General features: G+C 40.9%; 1 protein-coding gene across 2 annotated transcripts in view; it reads left to right on the forward strand.

The window, feature by feature from the left end:
- TRUB1 (TruB pseudouridine synthase family member 1) overlaps positions 1–26,298 on the forward strand; it is a 30,856-nt gene extending 4,558 nt beyond the window's left edge. Inside the window, exons 3-8 of one of the 2 annotated variants that reach the window (XM_030488248.1) lie at positions 1,795–1,850; positions 16,232–16,313; positions 19,983–20,055; positions 21,313–21,452; positions 22,573–22,629; positions 23,991–26,298. In XM_030488248.1, the coding sequence (XP_030344108.1) occupies positions 1,795–1,850; positions 16,232–16,313; positions 19,983–20,055; positions 21,313–21,452; positions 22,573–22,629; positions 23,991–24,205 (623 nt within the window). In that variant the 3' untranslated portion in view covers positions 24,206–26,298. The remainder of the gene's footprint in view (positions 1–1,794; positions 1,851–16,231; positions 16,314–19,982; positions 20,056–21,312; positions 21,453–22,572; positions 22,630–23,990) is intronic. The other variant, XM_030488249.1, reaches the window with a different exon arrangement.
- The last annotated feature ends 1,130 nt before the right edge of the window (positions 26,299–27,428 follow it).

Consider the following 27,428-nt stretch of genomic DNA (forward strand, 5'->3'; position numbering starts at 1 on the left):
TCTCAGGCTAAAGTCGAAAACACAGCACTGCACCAGCTACTAAGAAGGAGAAAAATGACTGCTACTGCTGAACCCAGGACAGGCTGTTGCGAATTATGCTTCCATAGTAGAAGAAAAGATGAAGAAGTACCATCTAGTTAAACTTTGTTAGGCTCTGTGTAGTCTGGCAAGTCTAGTTTATGTCACCTTTCAATAATACATGTTACACAAGCTGATGATTAATGGGGAAAATTGTTAGTGTCTTATTCGCAAAAGCGTTCAGTGTCTCTTTAAAATTATTCTATTGAATCTCTTGACATTCAGCAAATTTCAGCTCAGCAGTTATGTAGAAGTGTTGGTGATTTCATCATGCTGCAAGAACAGTGTTTGGTTGTAAAGTTTTATCTGTGTGCTATCTCCTTTTCTCAGCCTCGTTGCAGCTCTTTCCTGTCTGGCAAATGACAGGAACAGGCTGAACTGAAGATTCACAAGCACAAGGGCATGTGTGACTAAATACCCTCATAAACAAGAGGAGAAGTAATCGAGAAAGAGAAGTCATTTAATGAGTCTAAGAGTGTAAAGATTGAGAAGCATTAGAGCAGAAGCATTTGTTTTGCTTTTAAAAAAAGGTTCATTGTCAGCTTAATGTTTCTGGTACTGGCTCCAGCTTAACATAGAGCTGATTTCCTGCAAGCTCCCTTAACTCCTGTGATTTTATTAAACCCAAGGACATAAGCAGTAATATATTCCATGAGTTGTACACAAACCTGATATCCTAAAATTTTCATTGTTTCTTTAGATTGCTGTATGTGGAGAAAATCAATAGGAAAGCAGATTCAGGGAAAGCACCTTGTAAAAAGCTTTAAGGTAAAGTGTAAGATAGAGCTCTTTTTCTGTCTCTTGCTTTTATGAAGAGCTGATTGCTGTTCTGCAGAGCACTGGTTTAAGATTGAAAAGACAGTGTCCTGTACATACACAGTAATGGGAAGGTTTGGTTAAAGATTTTTGAGAGGCAGTTGGACCTTTTGATTATTTTATTTTCTTGCTGTAAGCCTGATAAACAATTCAATTACACTGTCTTGCTGTATTACTCTTGGTCACTATCAACCTTTAAAAGGGCCATTTAGTTACAGCGAAGGCTGGATTCATTACTAGTGAGCCACAGCCTTCATCAAACCAGGGATGCTGTTAATTGCACTATCCATTTCTTTGGTGATTAAAAGATAAATAAATATAGGGGTTGAATTAAAGCATTTTAACAATAGGTGAAGCTTATTTGTCTTCTGCTTTAGACTTTTTTCCTCTTGCTAGTTCCATGTTGTTTGAACATCAGGGATGCTTACTCTTAAGCACAGCCGTCCAGTATCTGAAGGGGGCCTACAGGGATGTCAGAGAGGGGCTCTTCATCAGGGACTGTAGCAATAGGACAAGGGGTGATGGGTTCAAACTGGAACAGGGGAAGTTCAGGTTAGATCTAAGGAAGAAGCTCTTTACTGTGAGGGTGCTGAGGCACTGGAACAGGCTGCCCAAAGAAGTGGTAAATGCTCCATCCCTGGCAGCGTTCAAGGCCAGGTTGGACAGAGCCTTGGGTGGCATGGTCTAGTGTAAGGCGTCCCTGCCCATGGCAAGGGTTGGAACTAGATCTTGAGGTCCTTTCTAACCCAAACCATTCTATGATTCTATGACTGTCTTTATATGCTAACAGAGCATGAAAGGCTGTATTTCTGACTAGCATAATATTTAGTAGTGAATGGTGTGCAGTAAGGGAACTGCGGAGCTGGGTTTGAAGTGGCATTTCTTCTTCTGTCTTTGCAGTGATTGGTATTGGAAAAGGAACAAAAATGCTGGGATCTATGTTGGCAGGTTCCAAGGTAAGGAATGCGCAATGGCTTCTGTTAGTGGGGTTTTTTGTTTGTTTTTCTTTTTTCTTGCCATGGAGAGCTGCATCAACATACAAATAGCTCAACCATCCTGGGTATTTATTTTAAATGTGTACTTCAGCTCCTTTTTTTATTTAGTCAAAATTTTGATATTAAGATTTTTACATTTAGAATGGTTATTTTAAAAACTTTGTCTTGGTTTGTCTACAAAATGCTGATAAAGCCCAAATTCCTATTTTACAGGCAGATTCCTATAATACTTAATGTTTAAAAAACACCCCCACAAATGCCCAAAACAAACTGTAAGAAAGATGGCACTGTAAATTATGTTTTGGGGATGCAATTATGTGTGATGGTTTAGGTTTTGGTCATTTTCTTTGTGTGTAGATAACATAATCATTATTTAGTTTGCAGTAACAGATGCTCTTTGTTTCCTTTCACTCTTAAATACCATGAGGCCTTGAAAGGCACCTTTTGGAATTCAGGTGTGTTTGTGCTAGTAGCTGTTGTTCCAGATTGCTGCTCCTGTACTCTACAAACCGTTGATAGGTGTAAGAAGCCAAAGGAAACAAAAGCCCTGTGGCTGCATGAGATGATCCAGCCTGGCCTTGTCTGATAGCAGTCTTGTGCATTGCTGCTCCTGATTAGTGGTACTATGTCTTTGGCGGGTGCACTCCAGATTGTAGGTGTTACATACACAAACAAGTGCCTGTACTCCTAAGAATAATCTACCAGTGTTGATTCCTTCTTTGCAAGTAAAATCCTGTTGATTTAGCCATTATTCTTAAATGAGAAGTTTGGGTAAGAATGACAGATAGAGAAATCAATTAAGCCTTCCAAATTTAATCTTATACTCAGGGAAAGTCAATAGTGGGCTCAGCAAATTGATAGCCTTTCTCATGCATTTTATTCTACTGTTTTTACCATCCTCTTCTGGTCTGAACACTTAAGCTCTTTAAGGTGCTGAACTGATAGCTTGAGGTAGTCTTTGACAGTCTTCAACTCAAAGGCAAATAATTTGACAGGAGACAATACAAGGAGGATAAAAGGACGTAGCCACAGAGTCTGATCCAAAATGTACTGTAGTCAGTGTCAGTCTCTGCACTGACTGTAGGGTTTTGCATTTGGTCTATAGGACTGGATTTCAGAGGCACCCGTGTTTTGAAACGTGCAGTAAGCAGCTGGAGCTGGATTTACAGTGGCAGTGTAAGCAGCTACCACCTGACATCTCCTTTCAAAGAACTTTTAAGTTAAAAAAAGTCATTGAGATACTTCAGCTAAGTGGGCAGTAGGGGCAGTCTGGTGAGCTGTCAGCTCACCAGGTAGATCCATCAGCTCTCACCTGGCCTTAGATTGGTATAGGCCATGGGCACTTGGTTCAATGAGGCAAGCAAAGTTACATCCTTATCAGCTCTTCCCCTGCAACTGTTTGTGTGTTCTGATGTGGCAAAGAGTGTGAGGCAGCTAACATTCTTGCCAGGTGGCATGGCAGTCATAGAATCAGAGAATGGTTTGGGTTGGAAAGGACCTTAACATCATCTAGTTCCAACCTCCTGCCATGGGCAGGGACACCTCACGCTAGATGAGGTTGCTCCAAGCCCCATCCAACCTGGCCTCAAACACTGCCAGGGATGGGGCAGCCACAGCTTCTCTGGGCACCCTGTGCCAGCGCCTCAGCACCCTCACAGGGAAGAGCTTCCTGATATCTATCCTAAATCTCCCCTGTTTGAGTTTGAACCCATTACCCCTTGTCCTATCACTAAAGTCAAGAGCCTTCATTTGGAGATTGCCTTGCCCCTGCTTTCACATTTTCTATCTATACTGCAATAAATTAGGCACACAATAGTTGGTGAGTCTAAAGGAAGTTGAAGGATCTCTCAGTTATCTGCCTATTTGTCTTTTTGACCGCACTGACACCATGGCTCATAATGTAGCAAGAGATTTGGTACAGATAAATCCATCACTGTCTAAATAGGCTTGAGTATCTTTTTGCATTCCATGCCACATGCTAGGAGTTTATATTTTTATTGCATCTCTTTTTTTTACCATCGTGGATGTTAAAATGTATATTGAAGTGTGAGGTTTTTCTTTTGTTCCTTTTATTACTCTAAAGATTGAGTTGAACTGTCTGAGCCTCTCTAGTTAGGATTTACTGCTTGGGTATAGGAATGTATCTTGTAAAGAAGTAGTTCAGTCTATCATTGCTGGCAGCAGAGCTATGCTGAGTGGCCAAAACGTATGTTACTGCAGTAAACTCCATATGGTGGCTCTGCCAGAGATTGGACTATTTCTGTTTTTTTCCCAAACATTGTGTGAAACTTTCCTGACTCTGTGTGGCAGCTCTGAACATTATCACTTGATTTGCAACTCATACACATTATACGAGGAGTGTTGCTCCTCCAGTGTAAATCTAATTCTCCATTGGTTTGACCTCCCTATGAATTAACTCAAAACAAATAGAAATGTGTAGCCAAGGGCAATACCTACTTACTGTTCCAGATTTCTCATTGAATTCTTAGTATTTATCCAGAAATAAAAATATGTGCAAGCTGGCTTAGGTTTTGTTTGTTTGCTTTATTTTATTTCAAATCTTCCAAGTGAGGGGGAGAAGTGGAATGCTCTTGGATCTGGAATGTAAATACTAAGCATTTAATACATGTTCCATAGGAAAAACGCTTTTTTTCCTTGTTTTCTGGGACTTGGTCTTGCTTGGACGTTTTGCACTGTGTTATTTTGAGAGAAATGGTTTTATTGGGTTTGCAAAATAAAGTTAGTAGAATGAGAAACCATTTCCTGCTTCACCAGTAAAAGGAATATGGTTGGGGTGGAGCAGTTTTAATTATGGTGAATTGTTTCTGAACAACTCAGTCTTATGGGTGACTTGTCTCAACACAATGTGGAAGTGTTTTTTTTTGGGGGGGAAACGGGCTAGAAAATGCTAGCGAAGAGCACAGTTTCCAAAGTGGTAATCCTGCTTTAAAACCTCTCATCTACCAGAATGTGGTGTTATATAGAAGCAATGAGGGAGATGATCAGGGGCTCATCAGAGAAAGAAAAAAGGAAGAGCAATAAGTAATGAAATTCTTCATTATTCTAATACTTTCCATTGGGAGGAGATGTCTTCCAACACATACAGCCTTTATTTTTAGGTGGGGTAAAACAGGATGATTGAAACTTTCAGACTTCACTTCCATGCTTGAGATACATATTATTCCATGAGGTAACATCTGGGTTCACCCTAAGAGAATTCGGGTCATAGCAGTGTGGCTGAAGCCAGAACTTGGCCATCCATCAAACTGTGCTTGAAACCAGCGCCTCTTGAGGTGCAGAAAGCGCGAGCGCATTGAGTTTATCTGAGGATGCAACGGTCCACACACCATCCAAAATCCCAAGTGCTCAGTGAGTGACTTGGGAATTGCCTGAGCACTTCGCACGGGTTGCACAAGCTTGGGCAGGAACTAGTTAAACTACAAAATTTAATCCTCAAAGCTGTGGCCTCTCCAAAATGAAACACTATGAAAAAAAAGATAATCACTGGATAGAGTACAAGCCAGACTCCAAATGATCACAAGGGCTAGAAGAAAAAGTGATTATGGGCAGAATGAAGATACATTAGTGACCTAATATGTGATAGCTTCAATTTATCACAATTGTTAAAATTTGAGGTCTTATGAATCCCGGATGGAAAATGAGCACTAGTTCAGTGCTCAGGTCTCAAAACTTGCCAGTCACTCTTGTATCCTATGAGAGAGGGTTTGCCTGAGCAGGAACTGGTTCAAATCACATCAGAGAATTACTGAGAGATATGTAAGTTACTTTTTGCAGTGTGATTCTGGGATTAGAGTTTGTATATTGCAGAATCCTTTCTGTTTTCTGGTGTTGGCACCATGTGCTGTTGAACAACACATCCATATGGAAGGTTGTTTCTTTACCTCCTGTGATTATCTTACTGTCCTAAAAATTAGGCTTTAATTTGTATCCCTTAACTTCTCAAACCTGAATGTTGCAAGCTTTCTCCATTAATTCATTTTTTTGGAATTAAGTTCTTAGCTTCCATCTTTTGGCAATGAGTTCAATGAATTAATAATGCATTAAAAAGCACATCTAGTAGTTCTATAAGGAGCAGAACTAATGAAGCCTTTTCTTGTTTACAGCTCGTTAGACACCACAGCCCCATGTGGACTCTTTGGTACCCAGCAATACAGTGGGGCTCCCTCTGGAGCTTTTTTCTTCATGGAAGCTGCAATAGATTTATTTCCTCTATCTGTCTCTTTTCAGGAGGCTTATAAGAACTCGGCATCTCTGAGACCTCTATTCTTCTGCCAACATTTGTGTGTTTGCACATTAACATGCACACCATGATGGTGTAAGCGCTGTTCCTTTGAAAATCCTTATTTTCTTGTTAAAGAGCCTTGTGCGGTGGGGTTTTTTTTGTGGGTTTGGTTTTTTTAATGTATTTCAAAAGCAGTTGGTGCTCCAGTTTGCATATTTGAGTTATGAGTGCAAGAAAATTGAGTTGACTTTCCTTTTGAAGGATGCTTTTGGTGGTGTGTGCTCTTACTTTTAATCTTAGAACAAAATCCTCTGCGGTATCACCAGCTGAGCACTTTGCTTCATCTTGCTTTCTTTTGGAGCTGGTAAAGCCAAAACTACTTATTTATACAGTGCATAATGATGTGTTCTGGTTTCTTCTTCATATTCTGATACTTTTAACAATCTCTTGGCAGGGCAAGATTTGTGAGTAGTGGTAATACTTTTTATTAGACTAATTGGTATAGTATGGGACATGGTGTTTGGGTATGTATGACCTTTCTCAGATTTAAAATAGGAGCCTTTTTTAAGTGAGGAGCCGGGACTTTAAGTGAGTTTCAGATTTGTTTAGAGTTTAGTGAAGTAGGAATCTTTTAGACCAGAAAGACCATACTTTCTGAAAGGAAAAATAGTTAATCATAGAATCAGAGAGTGTTTTGGGTTGGAAAGGACCTTAAGATCATCTAGTTCCAACCTCCTGCCATGAGCAGGGACACTTCGCCCTAGACCACGTCGCCCAAGGCTCTGTCCAGCTTGTCCTTGAACACTGCCAGGGATGGAGCATTCACCACTTCTTTGGGCGACCTGTGCCAGTGCCTCAGCACCCTCACAGTAAAGAACTTCTTCCTTATATCTAACCTGAACTTCCCCTGTTTCAGTTTGAACCCATCACCCCTTGTCCTATCACTACAGTGCTGTTGATGCTTTTGAGCGTAGTATACCAACAATTCTGTCTGGGCAAGCAGTTATGGGTAAGACCCTAAGACTGTTCTGTACAGATGAGCTACATTTTATTAGCTGCTATAATAAGCTAGAGTAAGAAAACAATTTATCTCCTGTGCAGGGTAGCAAGAATTGTTCACAATTGATTAGCCAAACCAGGCTCAAGGTGAGGGAGAATGTTATTGCTTGCTGATGATTTCTCAGACCCCATCTTGCTTGCGTTGATCTGTGGTTTTAGTTGGGCTTTTGCTTCTGAATTGCAGTATTAACATATCCAACTGTCTATATTTGTCTTGGAGGAATCCAGGTAAAAGTGGTTTGTTTGCTCTTTAGCTCTTCCCCTAGGAAATTTGTCATCTGCAACACCTTCTCATTTTTCACTCTGTGGTTCATGCCTTCTTACATTCTCACACCTCTTTGTTTATGGTATCCCATCCACAATAACCAAGTGTCTGACTGAGTTTCTTTTTGTATTGAGATGGGAGAAGTAACAAAACCAGAGTGCAGTATGTGACCTGCTCATTTAAGCAAAATGGATTGTAGCTACACAAAATGTCACTATTTTGCCTTTGTGCAAGCCCAAAGAAATTACTGTTTCCTTACAAGGGAGGTAGGAGAGGAAAACAGGAGATGATAAGGTTATCTCCTAGGGGAAAAGAGAGCCTGGTAGATTATACGTTGTGGCATATGAAGGGGTTAGTGTGAGGTAACATTTCAGTGTGCCATAAATCCAGTATCTCTATTGAGCCCACATTGTTTTTCTGAGCCCAGTGGAGTTATGAATTTTAGTTCCCAGGCTTGTTTTGAAAGGTGCTTTATAGGTTTCCCTTGAGGGAGGGGACTGGCAGATTGGAGATGGAGTGATTGTTTTATGGGAGATGTTAACCCACGGGCAGATGGATGTGTTTCAGCCCTTGTAGACTGGTGAGGTGAATTCTTCCTGACGTGTCGTGGTTGCTTAATTCCACCCATTTAGTTCCTATTTTGTGCCTTAGATGGAGTGTATTACATTCCTGAAATATAGCTATAGGACAGAGAAGTCTTGGCATTTCTGTTACATGGTATTTCTTACATTACTGTGCAAACATTCAAGGAATACTTCTTTGTGTGTTTGCACAATACAGTGCAAAGATGTCATGTCTATTAATAAAACTTGTCCTACTTAATGTCTGTATCCTGTAACAGCTATATCCCAGTACCACTATAATAGTTTGCCTTTCTTTTTAACCACTACTGGCACCTGAGAAAGTCAGTTCTGGTTCTGCAAAGACTACTGTAATTCCATGACCTCTTGCACAGCAGAGACCCATTCTTGTTTATGCAAGCTTAGCACTGATTTCTATCCTATGTGTATCATTTTGCATCACTGACAACAAATTTCTTGTTCCCCGAATGCCTCAAGATATTAACTGGAGATCAATGTCAGTTTATGAAAGTAAGGTTGTCTTCCTTGCTTTGTCACAAGGCAAATGCTTATATAAAAGGAAGGCTGGAAAAATGCATGAATGATGTTGGTTTTGATGTGGTTTGAGAATGTGTAGAAGGTGTTATCAAAACAAGATGCACTGAGAGAATGTTAAGGCCGCATGGTGGAGGATTGGGAAGCGCTGAAGTGTTGGCTAGATAAGATGGTCTTAAATGTGCCCTTTACATGTTACATGCTGTTGACATCTTTAATTAACTGTGACTGCAGAAGATATGATGCATTTTTTAACCTGTGTTTTTGGTAACAAATCATAAGAAGAAAAGGCACGGATTTGAATATATACTCTTTCCTGCCCTGCCCAGTATCCCCAAAACAAAGTTGTAGAAGAAGCAGCTGTTGAATAGTAGAGATACACACTTTCCTGCGGTGGTACCATTAGTAAGCTGGCTTGACATGCTGTGTATTGCTTGAGTCTCTTTTATGCTCACCCCAGAGGCCTAATCTATTAATAGCTCAGCTTCATGCTCTATTAATATTCACACTTTTTAAACTGTTGAAAATCTTGAGGAGACTGCACCTATTGTGCTGCAGAAGCTTTGTCCTCCAAAAATGCAGAATATTTTAAGAGCATCCTCTAGTGTCATTTTTTTTCCTGTTCTTCCATTTGTGAGGTCAGTGTTGCCTTCATTCCTCATGACCTTTCTATAATTGTGTGTATGTCTGTGCTACATGCACAGTTCTTGCTTGCATTCTTTAAAGAAAATACCAAGACTGCGACACGACAAGACTTTTTTAGGCTTTCTTCTCTTTCTCAGTAAAAATCACAGGAAAACAAGAAAGAAGTCAGCAGCTTTAAACTAGCCATTCACCATTGATTTCTGTTGTGTCCCTTTCTAGTAATTTGGTGATGCTTCTTAGCATTGCCTTTTAGAATTTATTGCATCTTGGCCTTAGCAGTGTCTTTGAATTCACCCAAAGACCTTCATGCATTCAATTTTATCTGTGAATTTGTATGTACTTGTAAAGTCTTATCCCTCTGGAAGGACTGTCTTAAATCTCTGGGCAGAGAATTATGAATTTCCTTAAAACTCTGTTTCTCAGGCAGAAGCTGAAGGTCATCTTTGTTTATTTTGTATAATCCATGGTGTAGGTGCTAGAAGACATAATGAGGAACAGGTATTAAAGCTGAATTTTAAGGACCAACTAGAGATACTTTGGTGAGTGGGGGAGGTTTTCACAGGCAGCAAGTGTCAGAAAGGTTTGTATAAAGAGACTGTGGGTCACAAGCAGCCACTTTTGCACATTAACCTGCGTCCCTCTTGGATGTTGCAAGCCCCTATTGTGTAAGTGATGTGTGGCCATGGTGCTGTCTTCGGTGACCTAATGTTCTTGTTACTGTTGGGATTGTTCCTCCTCTCACCCCATTTCCTGCCCTTCTCTAACACCAAAATTTAAACTTGCTACAGCTTTTAGCTACCACTTCAAGGCTTCTTTGAACCCCAGGTGAAGTATTTTCTGTGGATTCCCCTATTACAGGTGGATCTAGTCCTTCACATTGAAAATCTGGTCACCCCATATGTTTGAACTTTTAAAATAAGCTGACATAAGAGGTCAAAAAACCCTGTTAGTCCCAGAGCAAAGATCAGGTAGTTCTTCAGCAGTGACAGTACAATTACAGCATCTAGCAGTAAATAACATTTAGTGCAGGCTTAGCACAAAGTCAGCTTTTTCTTTGAGGAGAAAAAAGATGAATGGTAGAGAAAAGAAGTTGTAATGTTTGTGTCTATTAAGAGGACACACTTGGTGTTTGATAATTTTGACTTGGCTCTATCATAAAATATGGAACTCCTCCCTCATCCCGCAGTCTTTGTTTTGCCTCTGTGCAACCTGCTTTTAAGAGATTAGGGCTCTGTGCTTTTAATATGTTGGAATCTGCTTAGTGAGAGTGCTTTGTTTTGGGAAATAATTGAAACTATGGCAACCCTCAGGGTTTGTTTTTTTTTTTTCCCCAGCTTATTTGTCTACCTCATGTAGTTCTGGTTTGGTGGATGATTGGCATACTGGAAACCACTGGTAGCTGCTAAGGTTATACAAACAGCAAATGTAAGTTATGTAAATATTAAATCCAGAGCGCCTTAGTTATGTTTTAGAAATCATAAAATGGTTAGGGTTGGAAAGGACCTTAAGATCATCTAGTTCCAACCCCTTGCCATGGGCGGGGGCACCTCATGCTAGACCATGTCGCCCAAGGCTCTGTCCAACCTGGCCTTGAACACTGCCAGGGATGGAGCATTCACCACTTCTCTGGGCAGCCTGTTCCTGTGCCTCAGCACCCTCACAGTAAAGAACTTCTTCCTTATATCTAACCTGAACTTCCCCTGTTTCAGTTTGAACCCATCACCCCTTGTCCTACCACTACAGTCCCTGATGAAGAGTCCCTCCCCAGCATCCTTGTAGGCCCCCTTCAGATACTGGAAGGCTGCTCTGAGGTCTCCACGCAGCTTCTCTTCTCCAGGCTGAACAGCCCCAACTTTCTCAGCCTGTCTTCATACAGGAGGTGCTCCAGCCCCCTGATCATCCTCGTGGCCTCCTCTGGACTCGCTCCAACAGCTCCATGTCCTTCTGATGTGGAGGACACCAGAACTGTACACAACACTCCAAGTGAGGTCTCATGAGAGCAGAGTAGAGGGGCAGGATCACCTCCTTCAACCTGCTGGTCACGCTTCTTTTGATGCAGCCCAGGATATGGTTGGTTTCTGGGCTGCAAGCGCACACTGAAGCCGGCTCATGTTAAGCTTCTCGTCAACCAACACCCCCAAGTCCTTTTCTGCAGGGCTGCTCTGAATCTCTTCTCTGCCCAACCTGTAGCTGTGCCTGGGATTGCCCCGACCCAGGTGTAGGACCTTGCACTTGGCTTGGTTAAACTTCATGAGGTTGGCATCGGCCCACCTCACAAGCATGTCCAAGTCCCTCTGGATGGCATCCCTTCCCTCCAGCGTATCAACCGAACCACACAGCTTGGTGTCATCAGCAAACACTCTGTGGTCAGTTACTGCTGTGATTAGAAAATGGGTCATCCTTGGATGAACTATTCTGAACTGCCTCTTCCAGAGAGCTTGCCTCGGAAATTCTTGCAGTGGGAGCCATCTTAAAATCTTCCTGACAGCTACCAGTGACCTTGTTTCATAATTACTTGTGTTTCTGTCTAGCTCTTCCAAAGTGTTGCTTCTGCATGTTTGAAAAAGCTTTTAAAACATGTTACCATTTCAGATTTCGAGTCTCTGGCTTCTTTCCAAAGAGAACTTTGATGTATTAACAGTTAAAACTGAGAAGCTCCCTTCCATGGTCTGTCTGGCATTTGCACTGATAAGTGGGGCAGACATGCCTGGCAGTCAGCCCAGGGGCTTCAGCCTCCAGGAGCCCCCCCGGTGGGTTGTGCAGCTAACAGCTACGCTGGCTGTACAGCCCCTCTAATGGGAGAGGATTCTTCTTCCTTCTCCTCCTCTTCCTCCTTTCACAGTTAAAAATGTGTACTGATAAAGTCTTGCCTCTTTTTATGGATATGCTTTCCCTTTCTGTGTTAGTATAAGGGTTTATCTGAAATTGGATGTGAAATAAAAACGCCAAATGATAGCTATTCTGTTATGAAAACATTATTTTAAACATCATATGGTTTATTATTTGTGAGAATTCTGTCTGCGTCCTGTGGTTGTGACTCTAAAACAAAATTCCTCTTCCCAAGATGTCAGATTTATTAGAGGCTTGGTTTGTAATTTGTTTCTTACGGGTTTCTGTAGTCCTGTTTTTATTCCAGTCTTGGCTTTTATGGCATGTTTCTTTCTAGTCATGGGTATGGCAGCAAATACATGACTGCCAAAGCACTTCACTGTCTTTCTGGTCTTGTTGAAGTTTTGCATCCACCACATCCCCCAGTTTGTGTGACAGAGTTTTCGCATTATGACTGACAGAGTGCACTGGTTTGTCACTGTAAAGTGTTGTCTTGAGGCTGTCTCATCACTAGTGTGAATGAGAGAGTTGCTTATACTGAAGGACTTCGAATCACTTTGCTGCCTTTTATTTCAGTTGCTGTAATGTCAAGAAAATGGTTTTCTAGATGGCTGAAATAGCCATTCCCTTATGCAGGATAGTTTTGGGAAGGTCTGTATGCCCTCAGGGTTGTCGTACTGTTGTACAGTTGAGGCTCTGCTTTGGGACCATGCAGCCCACCATTAGAATTAGAAGGAAATAATGCATGATGCTGCTGTGCTTGCAAGTTGTGATTGGGAATGCTTGACCTTAGCTTTTAACACACTACACTTGCACATTGTGGAATCCCATAGGGAAGCTGAGGTGCTGCTTTTCATCTTCAAATTGTTTAGGTCCCAGTCTCTCGAGATAAGTAGTGGGCAGGGATGTAGGAGCTATTGATTGGCAGTGTTCTCTGATGAGCCACTGATAGGGGGACATCTCCTGTCACAGTCTGCACTTGCTTTTCCACTGCCTGCAACAGCTCCTACCTTGCTTTTTTTGCTTCAGGTTGAGTGGGATGAAGGCAGCGTGGTTGTGAGCAGTTGCTGTCTGTGTTCCTGCAGTGATTTGTAATTTGAAAGCACAGGAAGAATGCCCCTAGATGTGTTTTATAAAACTGGAAGAAATAAATGTTCGCCAACACAGGTGAGGAAAGGTCACCAAAGACTTATTAAATGACTCAGAATCTATTGGGTGCTTCTGAGGGCAGTGTGAGCTGGAGTCTAAAGAGACAATGCTCAATTTTGACACGAAATAGGAGGAACATTAGATCAAGTCTGCACTCTCATTTTATCTTCTACAAGCTCCAGGTCCTGTGCGCTACCAAAGGGGAAATAAACCCTATTAAGTGACTAGTAAGAATTATGATATATAATTGTAGATACCCAAGGGCAGTCCAGAGACTGATCATAAACCAGCTGTAATTCTTAATTTCCTGACCTGTTATAGCCTTCTTTGTGGATTATTGCATTGCTGGCTTGAGACTTTTGTGACTCTTTAATGGCTCCTTTAAGGAATGGGGGTTTGTGACTAATTCTAAGGATGCTTTTTTTACAGATTGGATGGCTTCTTGCCCTTTTGGCAGAAATCAAAGGGGAAGTCAAATGTTTAGATTTGGATTGTGGTGTTCATACAGTTTGTGTTTACATATAAGCAAATGATATTATCTCTCTGTTGCTGGTAGGTCAAATATAACATGTTATTGTAACAGAGAGCCTGAAGCAAGAGAGCCAAAACCAGAATTAAGAGGAAGAAAGTCCTACAAACTGAAGTAGTATCATTTGGAAACATCTGAAGATGGTGTGTGAGGTTTCATACTTTGAGATTTAGAGTTTTCTTGAACTGCTAAGATGGTTCATCATGCCAGAATTATGAAGATCTCACATGGCTTTATTAACCTCTAGAATAGTTGCTGAATAGTGTTTCTTTGTAGCTATGCTGTTAAATGTTAAGAACTGGATCATTAAATGTCTCGGAAAGCAGGCAATTTTATGGTCTTAAAGCAGATAATAATGTACTTGAAAGTTTATTTAAATATTTGTTGTGGAGCAGCCTTCATCCGTTCTGCCTTTCATTTCTTTTCCATGCCTTCCAAAAGGATGTAAGCTCCAAGAATTTTACTTCTAAAATGCCTAATTTTGCAGCGTTACCAGGGGAGTCAGACATCTGCAGTGTGTAGGGGAAAAGTAGCCTTCATGTGGTGCTGTGGTTTAACCCTGCAGGCAGCAAAACACTGCACAGCTATTCACTCACTGCTCCCAAGTGGGATGGGGGAGAGACTTGCAAAAAAGGTAAAACTCATGGGCTGGGATAAAGAAAGTTTAATAGGTAAAGCAGAACAAGGAATTCATTCACTGCTTCCCATCGCAGGCAGGTGTTCAGCCACCTCCAGGAAAGCAGCACTCCATCACATGGAACGGTTACTTGGGAAGACAAACACCATCACTCCCAACATCCCTCTTTTCCTTCTTCCCCCAGTGTTACACGCAGAGCATGTGGGAAATCCCTTGGATCAGTTGGGATCAGCTGTCCTGGCTGTGTCCCCTCCCAGCTCCTTGTGCACCCCCAGCCTGCTCGCTGGTGGAATGAGGAGCAGAAAAGGCCTTGGCTCTGTGTGAGCGCTGCTCAGCATGAAAACATCCCTGTGTTATCAACACTGTTTTATCACAAATCCAAGTCATAACCCCATACCAGCTACTATGGAGAAAATGAACTCTACCCCAGCCAAAATCAGCACACCAACAAAGAATACATTTATTTCTATATTAAAAGTCAGACTGCCTTTAGTGTGACTATTCCTGCTGCTTCCATTTAGTGGCAGTTGCTTGAAGAAATACATTGAAGTGGCAGGTTGTCACATGGAACAAAATCAAGGCATGTCTTAATAGTCCAACTTTATGTCTGTGATTTTTATGCCTAGAGTATTATTACTGGAGCTTGTTTGTACTTCACAAGTACAGGAAAAAGGATGCATTGCATCAAAGAGTAAAATGTTATTGCTTATGCATGTTTGGGTGTGTTCAGTAGAATTTGGTGAACCAACTTCTAAAAGATGCATCCTTTTACAACTTGGTTCAAATTTGTATTAGCCTAGTTGGGAGTAAGTTCACTGAAACCTTACTGGGAATTAGGCATGTGGAACACCTTGATTTTTCTCTCCCAGGCTATGTAAATGCTTTACTTTCAAGGCCCCTAGACTTAACATAGGGCTGATGCAAATGTAGTGGAATGGGATAGGCAGTGGGTCAAACCACAGATTTTAATACCTGAAAGTATCTCCAAACTTGATCCAAACTCATGTTACAAAGTGAGTCTTCACGTTTTGGCAGCCTTGTGATAAGACATAGGGCATCTGGTTCATGGGAAGCCTTCTGTCAGCTTCAGCAGATTCTGCCATATGCCCACAGCCTGGCAGTACTTAGAGTGAAAACGTGGAAAAGAAGGACATCAGGTGAAATACAGTAAGAACAAGAGCTACTGACCTGGGAACAGCTTAATTTTTGCAAGCTACAAACACATACACTGAAGAATTCTTTAGAGAAAAGCCCTGAAACAGAAATATTCAGAGAACCCATGATGAGCAGAGATGTCACTCAGTGGCATTGCACTCCTGGTGTTGCTCAGCACGGTCCTTACCGGCTGCCAGATGTTCAGAACTCTACCTTTAGGCTATTGCATATCACTGCATTTCATGGCAGAACTGTTGTAATACTTTGCCTTGGACAGAGGTGTTTTGCTTTCACAAGTGAAGGTCTTTGTGTCTTTTTTTTTTTTTGTTTAAATTGTGAAGGAACAGAAAAATAGTGTGTGAAAGGTACTCTAGGTGCCTTGCTTCAACAGTGGTATACGACACCCCACGGAGGCTTTGATTTTCCCACCCTCTTATTTCCTTTATGGTAGTGATGTATTTATAGTAAAAATTACCTTCCATGTTGCTTCTTCCTGGGGTTTCAAAACTGAAATCATAGGCACATGTAATGCAGGATTTACTTTTTGTTTAATTCCATGTCTTTTCATCTTTACTTTTACTTACCCAAAGGCACTGGATTGACTATTTAGATAGTATTCTTCCTGTCTTGACTGAAGTACTTGGTAGTTGCAGTCTTTATTAAAAAAGAAAGACCCTTGAAGACCTGTGACTCACCAACCTCTTTTTCCTTCCCAGAAATACACTGCCATTGGACTCCTGGGCAAAGCTACTGATACATTAGATGCTACAGGAAAAGTCACTGAAGAAAAACCTTATGGTAAGCAAAAATTTATCTCTGTACTTGATGTGATTTGAAGGCATAAATGGTCTCTAGCACAGAAAAGCGGAAGAGATGTTTGGCACTCTGTGAATTAAGTTTAAATGTGAAATCACACTAGGATTATTTCATCTTCAACTTCAGTGCTCCTATAATTCAGACCAGCTTCATGCAATTATGTCTAGTGCAAGTGTTCATTTCTTCTGGAAAGAAACAAACCAGACATTAGATTAGGAGGGAGAAAATAGAATTGGGCAGGACTGTGTCATTTGAAATCTTTGACAGGCTGACAAATGACGTGCTGTGTCCAGTAAAAATTTCCTTTTTCAGTGTGTAGTCCCATGAGTGCTCTTTTAGTAACACCCTTCAAGGCCAGTGGGGGAATAAAGTACTTAGATCTTCCCTCTAGGATGCCCCTTTATCTATAGGCTGCTCAATGTAAAATGAGGATAGCATAAACTACTCTCTGCATATGTACACCTACCAAGTCTTGCTCTTGCTTGCAGCCTGTGTCCTAGCAACTTCAAGAGATGAACTTTCCTGACCCACAAAGCACAGGGCAAGAGTTGAAGGCTTCAGAACTAGTCCTGACTGTGGCATTGTTGGTGTGGACAATTCCACAATACCCAGGGCATCTTAGAAACAACACAGAGCTAACCAGGGACACACCAAATGTATTTACCATTAATTCTTTCACAACCTGGAGAAAAAAGGGAAAAAAGTAACTGGTTGCTTAGCAACTCTCCAGGTCCCACATTGTTTGTGGTAGCTGGTAATAGGTACGTGAAGTAAATTAGCTTTTTTTAATAGCATGATGGAAAAGGTGGCCTGGATTCCCCCTCTTGCCCCAAATCCCTTTCTTATGCGGTTTGTCTTTGTGCTCAGGCAGGTGAGAGGGGAGGTTCAGGAGGGGTTAAACCCAAGGAGCTCTCTTCAGTACATCCTTTCCTTGTGACTAACTGTAATAAACAACAGCTTTCCTTCTAAAATGCTGTCTAGGGATACTTTGAGGACTAAAATGTAACACTTTCTTGTAGTTAATACAGCAGGCAACTTTCTGCAGGCACTTTCCTTTTGTGGTCCACTGGAGTCATTCAAGAAAAGTTTTATACATCTTGCAAGCTGGTTTAGTGCCTTTTCTGTGCACTAAGGTCCAATCCTGGATGCTGCTGACACTGCCAGATTTACGTTCCCTAGCAGATCATAGAAACACAGACTGGTTTGTGTTGGAAGGCACCTTACAGCTCATCCAGTCCCAACCCCCTGCCACGGGCAGGGACACCTTCCACTAGAGCAGGTTGCTCCAAGCCCCTGTGTCCAACCTGGCCTTGAACACTGCCATGGGGATGGGGCAGCCACAGCTTCTCTGGGCACCCTGTGCCAGCGCCTCAGCACCCTCACAGGGAAGAGCTTCTGCCTAAGAGCTCATCTCAGTCTCCCCTCTGTCAGTTTAAAGCCATTCTCCTTGTCCTGTCACTAAATGACTGTGTAAAAAGTCCCTCTCCAGAGCAATTGTATTATGCATCATTTGTCTGTCTGGGGTTTGATTCCTCTCTTTTTCTTGACTTCCATTTGTTGTTATTATATATCACTTTTATATCACTTACTAAACTGTTCTTATCTCAACCCACGGGTTTTACCTTTTTTCCAATTCTCCCCATCCCACTGAGATGTGTGTGGTGTGAGTGAGAACTTAGTTGCTGGCCCATGAGTCCAAACTGGTGCCTGGGACAGATGCATAGTTTAGACATAGTGAAACTGTTTGTGACAAGACTAATAGAGCTTTCTTTATGACTGAGAGCTGGATGAAAGCTCCACCAGCTTGTGTGTTATTCTAGGAGGAGGCAAGAATCCAATACAGTCCATTAGCAGAAAGGCAGTGCATGATAAAAAAAAAATAGAAAAGCACACGGTTTTAGGTTTTCAGTATGTAATACTGGCCAGCTTGTGCCACAGTGTATTGCAGAACATAAATATGATTTATTCTAGATCTTAGCAAACTCATCTGTAAATATTTACTTTGATAACACACCACACAATGTTTGTTAATGGCTTAATCCATCATTCGTCACATGGTGCTTTGGTTTTTTTCCTGAGATAGAGCTTGCCTATAGCATGAGTGATTACCTCAGAGGCTGGATGTAACCCCTCAAGCAGGGGAATATGAGATCAGAGCAGGAACTGAACTCAGATATCTCATTAAATGCCCTAGCCACAAATGCAATTCATGGGGTGAAAACTGAAAGAGAACCCCAAGTGACACTTATGCTTACATCTTAAATACTAAATCGTAGCCTGAAGCAATGTGGGGCTCACAAGGAGGCTGATGGGATCACCAGCATAGAGCTGGGTCATGCTAACTTTTCACCATGTAGTTCTGTTGTGATATATTGCTAAACTAGAATAATACAATCAGAAGATTGAAATAATCATGTAAGAAGCTCCTCAGAAGATCCAGGCTTACTATGCAACTGATTTTGTTGTTCCTACCCTGTATTCTGATGTGCATTGGTCTCTCCCAGCATCCCTCACTGACTTTTGTGCCTGCAACCTTGCTGTTAATGACACTTCTTGAGGCAGCAGCTGGGGCCTAGGCACAGCATCTGCTCCTGGCACTGCAAAGTGTGCTTTGCAAAAGTGAGGTACCACATTGCCATCTTCCAATGCTGCTGTGGAAAGAAACCTCTTCTTTTCTACTTACAGCATGACGTACGTCTGTTTTGTAAGGTTTGCAAGTAAAGGTCTGTTCCAAAACAACAAAGCTCAATAAATTTGGTTGGTTTTTGTTCCAGGATGCTGTTGGCTTAGTAGGGTGACACTGTTTGAATATAACTTACAAGTAACAGGACTAGTCAAGTCCTAGAGAGTAGAAACGCACTCAAGAGCGTTATGGTTACAGATCTGACATTTGTACTCTATAAACAAATTAGGGATGAACGTCATATCTATTGAATAGCATTTCGAAGGACCAATGCAATCACCTACGTGGGTTATAACCTAATAAAAGTGGGACAGATGTGTATGTGTACTCTTAAAAGAGAGTAGATTGCCTAAAGCAGCTATCTTTCTTTTACAGGATTTCTTCAGTAAAATTGCCTTACTTAATATATAACAGTACCATGGTGTGCAGTTGCAGGTTAGTTGTTTGATACAGAAATTTGACGTGTTGTTCCAGATGCAGTCTTTTTCTTCACTAGCAAATACCCCCACAATGCTTTTGTTCTCTAATAATCCATTGTATTTTTCACTGCAATTAGGTACTTCTAAAGAGAAGTTGCCAAGGTTAAATGAGCATTTTGTTCTTTCTTGTCCTTTAATGAAAATTAGAATTGGGCAGATTTTGTAGTTTTTGCATAGGTCCCAAGAAAAATGAATGTGAAGGCCCAAGAGAGAGAAACTGTGAAAGAAAAAGGTGTATATTGAGATTTCTGCCCTTCTGAATGTGTCCAGACTGTCTTAATCACCTCGGACAGTTTGTTCCACTCTTTTTATGATAATTCACACTCCTACCTACATTCTGGTTTTTAGTTCTTTTCTGTGGTGTTTTTTCACCCAATCTAAATTGAGATGAGATGAACTCTTCTTTGTAACTGTTTGCAGAACATGATTGATGCCGTTAATGCCATATGAATAATCAGTGCTAACATACTTACTGTCTTCTTTCTACAGACCAGATAACAAAAGGAGATCTTGAAAATGTGCTACAGAAGTTCACAGGGGACATAATGCAGGTTCCTCCACTGTAAGCTCCACAATATTAAGACACTCATAGCAGTTATGTTCAGCTGCTGGAGCTTGCCAGCAGAAGTCAGTTCTCTCAGCAATAAAAAGACACATTTTGGCAAGAGGGTTGAGGCAGGGTAGTTTTAGGAGTTTAACGTTTGCAACTGCAGGTCGTGCCCATTTGAACATTGAGCACAAATGGTGACCTGGAGCCTCTGGCTTTTTTGGGTAAATATAAAGTAGTGAAGCAGTCTTAAACAGCTTTGCAGGGCTTGGTGGCTTCTGTTTTGTCTTCCAATTAGAAAGCAAAGCTCCAAGTCTTAAATGTTAGTTGTGGGTAAGGGCAGGCATCTGTGTGGAAGTGCCTTAAATAACTTTGTTTTCTGAATGAGTGATTAGTGACTGAGCTTCTGTAGCTTAGCAAATGTCTTCTAGTCAGGTGAGCCATAGTAGCTGGCAGCGTGCAAGCACTTAGCTTGTGACAGATGGCTTTTATAGTGATTTAAACTAACATGCTTTCCTTTGCATTTGCAATGGGTCAGTTACTGTGGTTCCAGCGTGAGTCCTGTAAGGTCTGTAATTCAGTAGGTGTTCTGCTTCATGTGACCTGTTGCAAATTATCCTTTGCTAATTTGAGCAAGTTCTTTCGAGATTTTTCTATGGTCATCTTTCTGTCAAGCCCAAAGTTGGAGCTTGGGATAAAGTATCATGTAATCAGTGAATTTTTTTGTTGTTGTTGTTCTGTAGTGGTCCCCTAAACACCTTAGAGCAAGGCTGTGTAACTTGGGAGTTGCTGTTCAGGGAAGACCCTGTTGTGAAACGAGCAAAGGTGCAAGGCAGAGTTGCAGGAGTTATCTAAGCAGTTCCTCATGCTCAGCTCAACATAACACTGAAACAGAGTACGCCCTGCAGACTTCTGAGAGACAGTATGTTAGAGACAGCTGCAAGAGTTGTACCCCTTCTGCAAACTCTTTGTTTTCATAAACTATGAGTTGAGTGATGAAACACCTTTAAGTCTGTACAGCAAGAGCTGAATACAGGACCATCTCTTGTTTTTCAGTTTATATAGCTACTGGGAAATGGGATGATTCTGTGTCCAAGAGATTTCAGAAGCACTTGCTGGGGTTTTTTTGGTTGGTTTTTTTTGTGAGCACTTGTAGGGGATTAGAAGGGTAAAATGTGTGCTACTGTAGTAGAATATTAACAGGATCTGGAGAATGGGAAGCTTGTTCTGTTACAACCGTATGACACACATTTTCATGCTCTATCTGATCAGCTATTCTGCTTTGAAGAAGGATGGAGAAAGGCTATCAACTCTGATGAAGAGAGGAGAAGCAGTCGAAGCAAAGCCTGCTCGGCCAGTAAGAGTGTACAGCCTCTCTCTCCAGCAGTTCCAGCCACCACTGTTCACACTGGGTAAAGGCCAATGATTATTACATAGAGTGATGCCCCCAGCTTGTTAGTGTTTATTTACACTCAAAAAGGGACTAAGAGAGTGAAATGGGTTTCGTTTTGCTCAGCTATTTAATTTGGTATGAGCCCATGTGCAGAGACTTTCGCTTTCCAGCAAAGGCACTGTATTTTGGGTTTAAGTTAAGCTGATTATATGTAATCTTTCTGTGAGGAAAATTCTGAGAGGCTGGTCAGGGATTATTTGCATCTGTCCATGATTTTGCAACTTCCAGCTCATCCCTTCTTTCTCAGGTCTGCTTACTTCAGTTTGCCCATTCTTGTAAAAGATGCCCAGACCTGCTGGCATCTCTCCCAGGGCACAGCAACGACCAGTATCAGTTACTGTCAGGCCTCTTTCTTGGTTGAAGAGGCAGGATCTTATCCTTCCTTCTGTCATACGTGAAGAAAGTTGGGTAGTACATTAAGAAGCACATTAATAAATAAACCAAAAAGACTGTTGTAAATGTTTGATGCTGCTTTAAGGTCAAGATAATGTCTTGCACTGATCAGCTACCTGATTGATCCATAGTCCTCTGATGGACCAGGTGCTGTATGATGAGCAGGTATGAGTGACAGCACTCGGTGCTCTGTTACTTCAGTCCTCGCTTTATGGTTGGGTGACTAGCAGCTGATCTCTGACAGGGAGAAGGGAAAGGCTGAGAGAGCAGGGAAAGTTAAAGGTGAATTTAAAATTTTATTGGAGCTGCCTGTGTGCAGTATCTTAAAAGAACTGATAGTTTAAGTTATACTTGAAATAACTTGATTTCACCATTAGAAATATGAAACAACCTTCTGAACCCTTTAAAATAAAAAGGAGTGAAGCATTGGTTGACATACCACAGCAAGGACTTAATTTCTAGTGAGGTAGTTCAGTTGCCATTGTATTTGCTTTCCCTCCTGTCTAGCTTAGCAATCTCACCCACACATATGTTACAGGATGAATAATTGATGTTGCATCCTATAAATATTTTATCACTGGGTTGTTTGCTTAGTGCATTTTTACATTTATGTGGGGGCATGGTTTCCGTGTAAAGTAGATTTCACATTGCACTGGCAATTTACCATGTCACTGTTAACATTCCAGATGTTGAATGTGGCGGTGGCTTTTATGTCAGGAGCCTGGTCAGTGACATTGGCAAAGGTAGGCATGAAGAAACCCCATGAAGGAAACATTTAAGGAATGAATGTGTCTGTTCATGGAAACATTTTGTCTTTTTGTGTATCTCCAGTAACTAGACCTGTGTGTTATTTTGCAGAATTGTAGTGCTATCGCTTGTTTTTATATACAAAGGTATTTTCCTTCGGAATGAAAGCTAAATAATTGCCAGAGGACCTTGGGGACTGGGAGATAGAAGTGCAGCAAGCAATAGCACTGAGCAAGATAATACAAGGCAGGGTGGGGATTTTTTCTTTTCCTCCTCCATATGTTAAAGCTAACTCAGATTAAGGATGAGAAGAAGAAATTTACTGTCTTTTTAAACATTATTCATCACATTTTGAAAACAGATTGCACAGAACATTACCATGCACATAATAAACCCTATCTGCTGGAAAGACTCTACATTTGGGGTGATTTTTCTAGTGTTTTCTTTCTCCTTTACCTGGACTGCGAATGGTTTTGCTTTCCCACAGGGTGATTTGTCTTGTGCTCTATATCTATCAAACTGCATGATGGAGAACAGATAATCCATTTCAGGGGTTTTTTTAAATGATACATTTGCAGATCAGAAAGCAAGTGATGTAGGATAACCCTTTGAATTTCAATGTTGTTGTTTGTGCTTAGGCAAGTCGAAGATTCTGTTATTGCTTTCTGAGCATACTGGCTTATGTTCAGTTTTTTAATGACAAACCAAGATAAAGTCTGTCCTCAGCTGGTTTCTTTTCAAAAATGTAAAAAGCAATATAAATCTTCCTGCATCAGGAAAGATGGGAGAGAATATTTTAGTGTATCTGTGCGCTTACAAGTCAACTCTGGTTGCTGTTACGTTTTGTAGCTCCTCATTATGTAGTTGTGTCCTCCTGGCATTTATTTCACATAGCAAAGCATTTGTTGATATTTTTTATTTTTCCTTATCTTAGTTTATGTTACCCTGATAGGCAACACAGGATGAAAATGTCAAAAATGCTTCTTGAAGGCAAGAAGTGCTAAAGCCTCAAAGGCTGTGGAGAAAGAGTACATGGTCTTCCAAGTCACTTGTGAATACAGAATGTTCTGCTTACATAATTATTTCATCTCTTTTCATTCTGACTTAAATCTGGAAAACCTTTTGACAACTTTCTGTCAGATTTTGAACTCTCCTACACTGGAGACCTATGGAAATCAAAGGAATTCCTTGGCTCAATTTTAAGAAGATAGAAAAGAGTGCAAAATCTTCATGAACTTCCTTCTCAAACAAAGCAGAATAATGTAGAAGGCTGCATGTAAAAATACGTTTTAACTGAGTTGCAGATAGTTAAACTTGAACCATGCACTTCTAAATCTTCTTTTCTCCTTTACTGTAGAACTCTCTACCTGTGCCACTATGCAAGAGCTGACCCGAACCAAACACGGGCCATTTACGCTGGAAGAGCATGCCCTTCATGAAGACAAATGGACAATTGATGAAATTGCACAATCCTTAGAGCATTGCACATCTCTCCTCCCAGGAGAGCCATCTCATAAAAAATTGAAGACAGAGCATCCTGGTGAAACTGCTGTGAGCTGTGAAGACAAGTGATAAGTTAGGTCAAGGAAAAAGACTGAATGATTGAGACATTTTAAGATTGGATTGGGATTGTCTTGCCTCCTGTGTATATCTGCAAGTCTGTATTGGGAGGGTGACAAACTGCAGTGCAAGAAAAATGGTTCTTTTGTTTTCTGGGCTGAGAACATGCACTGAAAATATCCAGCTCTTGCTGTTTCCTCATCTGTTTATTTTCCTTCTTGCACACTGTAAATGGATCTGCCACTGATGTCAAATGTTTGTAAAGTTTTAAAGAACTTGTAGGGTGAAATATACCTGTTGTTGCTACTTCCTCAATAAAATATAAACATTAAGGTTTGATAAATGTGCTCCCAAAAAATTATCTTTTTTTTTTCTCTATAGCTGGTAATCAAATCCTGAAATACCATGGCGACAAGACTGTCAGAGCCTGAAGGTACAAGACTGTGGTGCGGCAATTTGCTTTCTCGAAATGCATTTCAGGATCTGTCCATTTTACTGTAGTTTTTCGTATGCAGAGTGTTCTTTCAGTCAAACGTTATCCAGACTGCATTAAATGCTAGCATTTTACATTGCCTGCACTGTCAGTGTAAGTGAAGAGTTTCAAGAGTAAACAATCCCTGAAGGTAACTGGTTGATAACAGGTGCTCTGAAGAGCGTGGTCATCGTTACAGGTGTACAAATCTTACTCTGCTACAACATCCCAGTTGGTGACCATCCATAATTTAAAGTATAGTTAACTGGTATGCTGTTCATAGGGCTTACGGAATTAACTTTTGCCATCTGTGAGTTGCTTGAGCTGTCTGCTGTGGATTGGGTAGAAGGTTGATGTGCTTCCGGACTTTGACTGTTATTGTACAGTACAACCTGTACTCGTTGTACAGGCAAGAAGGATGCACCATCGAGGATCCTTGCTGAAGCTGTTTTAATTCACTGGGGCAGTGAGGGCCTGTTCCACAATGGAATTTGATTGAACTGGTTATTTCTCACCACTGCTTCCCTTGGGATTTTCAAAATGACTAAAACACAGTGGTTTGAGAATGCTAAAAAAGCACCCTAGTTTGTTTCCATGTGTGTAGTGGACAATCCTAGAAGGATTTCACTATGTATTCCCATACAAGTTAGTAGCTGGTCTGTTTTCCTCTTGTCATAATGAGGAACACAAGGAATAGTTTAACCATGTGAGTGATATTTGAGAGGCAGTCCTGCTTTTGAAATGGTCTCTGAAGCATCACAGGAGAGCAGTGGACTGGCTGCTGTTACAGTTCTGTGCTGCTGCAGGCCAAGTGTCCTGCTGTGGCTTTGAACAACTCCTACACCTTAGGGTTTGGTTTTGGAGTACAGGGGCTTGACTCTGAGTAACTGAATGCTGTAAAGCTGAGAGCTGGTGCTTAGATTAGGGCCTATCTTTTAGAGAGAGACATGAACATTTGATTTAATGGCTCTATCCTAATGGACTTGCTAATTTCTATGGTAAGGTATCTTGATAGCTAATTACCTCTGTTGCTTAAAAGAAGGTGTGTTTTATTCCCAACTTGACTTGAATCTCCACATGCTGCATTTTATGTCTGTGTCTGCACCTTACAAAAAGGTATTGTGTGAAATGATCAAGTTCCAACCTTACTTTAAATCTAAGAAATGAAATAAAGATCCTGAAGTTTCTCATTGCAGGATACCTTTCCAGACATCTATAGGGGCTTTTATGTTTTTCATACAATAAGAAACTGAAGTCTCTGCAAGATTAATGAAGCTTTTGTTTAGAGGAAGGGTAGAGTTTATGCTTCATTGTTCAGTAAACAGGCATTTTTCTTCTTTTGTGTATTACTATAAAGAATTTACGGGAAATGTTGAAAATATCACGAGCAAATTGAAATGTTAGAGCGCAGCAGCAGCAGTATATTTAATGTATAATATAGATGAAGTAACCATTGTAAGGAATTTTGCTAGAGATGGGAGAAAAGCATTGTGTTCTGTAAGAGAACAGTGGGAGATTTCAGCTGTTTCTTTTCAGGGTGGGTTTTTTGTCCTTTGGATAGAAACAGAGAAGAAAGAGATTATTTCCTAAGGAAATCAAATAAAGCGGAAAATTTCATTTTCCAGTATACTTATCTTGAATGATCAAAGACTTTGATTGAAGCACAGCTTCTCTTATTGCCTAAATCTGTATTTTTCCAAGACTAATGTATGTTATCCCAGAGGTTTTGTAGATTGAGTTCTCATTTTATTTATCTTTATCTATCTTTCTTTATCTTTCTGCTTTTTTAAAAATAGATATAAAATTAGATATAATTCTATTAGTCTGTTTGTTTTATCTACAGGGATTTGTTTCTTTAAAAATTAGTGCAATTGAGAAATCTTTCTATTAATAGGGTGCATTTATACACAGTGTTATAAGTGTCTAGCACATTTTTAATCTCATCTGTTTGTTTAATGCTCACCATGGTTTTCTTGTTATTCCATGTAAGACCCCCTGATATTTTTGTTTCCAAAGGAGAATTATATTTTTATCAGCTTTTAGGTTAGCTTGCAACTGGCCTGTTAGAATTACTGCTAACAGATCTGTGATCCTGAGAAGACAGGATCTGTTCCATAGTGCAGTCACTCGAGAGAAATGAAATGGCAGTTAAAAGAAAGCATCCTTGTTCTGGTTTGGGCTGCAACTCCTAATCCACATGGAAAGCATAGGGAGAGAAGGAATGCAGTTGTACATATTCAGGAATCTGCATATAGTGTGTGGATGATGTTTCTAAAGACTGGAGATACCTTTCAATTTATGAATGCAGCTTTCCTCGAGGCTTTCATTCCTCTGTAGCAAGTCAAGAGACTTCCACCAGCTCTAGCTCGACTTTTTGTCCTGGAGTTCCTGTCATCTTCCCTAGAGCTAGGTTCTTCAGAAATAAAGGCAGAACTTCTTTATCTCAAATTAATGACAGACTTTCCCCCACATAGCTTGTATTGAACTACAGAAGCTTTTGACTTACCAGTTGGGTAGCAAGTGTGTTTGGTTGTAGTTGCAAATAGCTGGATAGCGCAAAACTATGTTAGACAGGGGTCCTTAGAGAACACGGTGTAAAGAGTGTGTAAAGTCATGAACAAATTACATGGTAACAGCTTGTTTTATGCCCATTGATGGGTGTCAGCCCCCTTCCAGCCCTGAACAGTTGAACTCTCTTTTCAAACATGCCAGACTCCCCTGGCTGCTTCCCAGTGTCTTTCCGAGGTGCTCGGCCTCACTTGC

The sequence above is a fragment of the Strigops habroptila genome, chromosome 5, assembly GCF_004027225.2.
Source record: "Strigops habroptila isolate Jane chromosome 5, bStrHab1.2.pri, whole genome shotgun sequence".
Classification (NCBI taxonomy): domain Eukaryota; kingdom Metazoa; phylum Chordata; class Aves; order Psittaciformes; family Psittacidae; genus Strigops; species Strigops habroptila.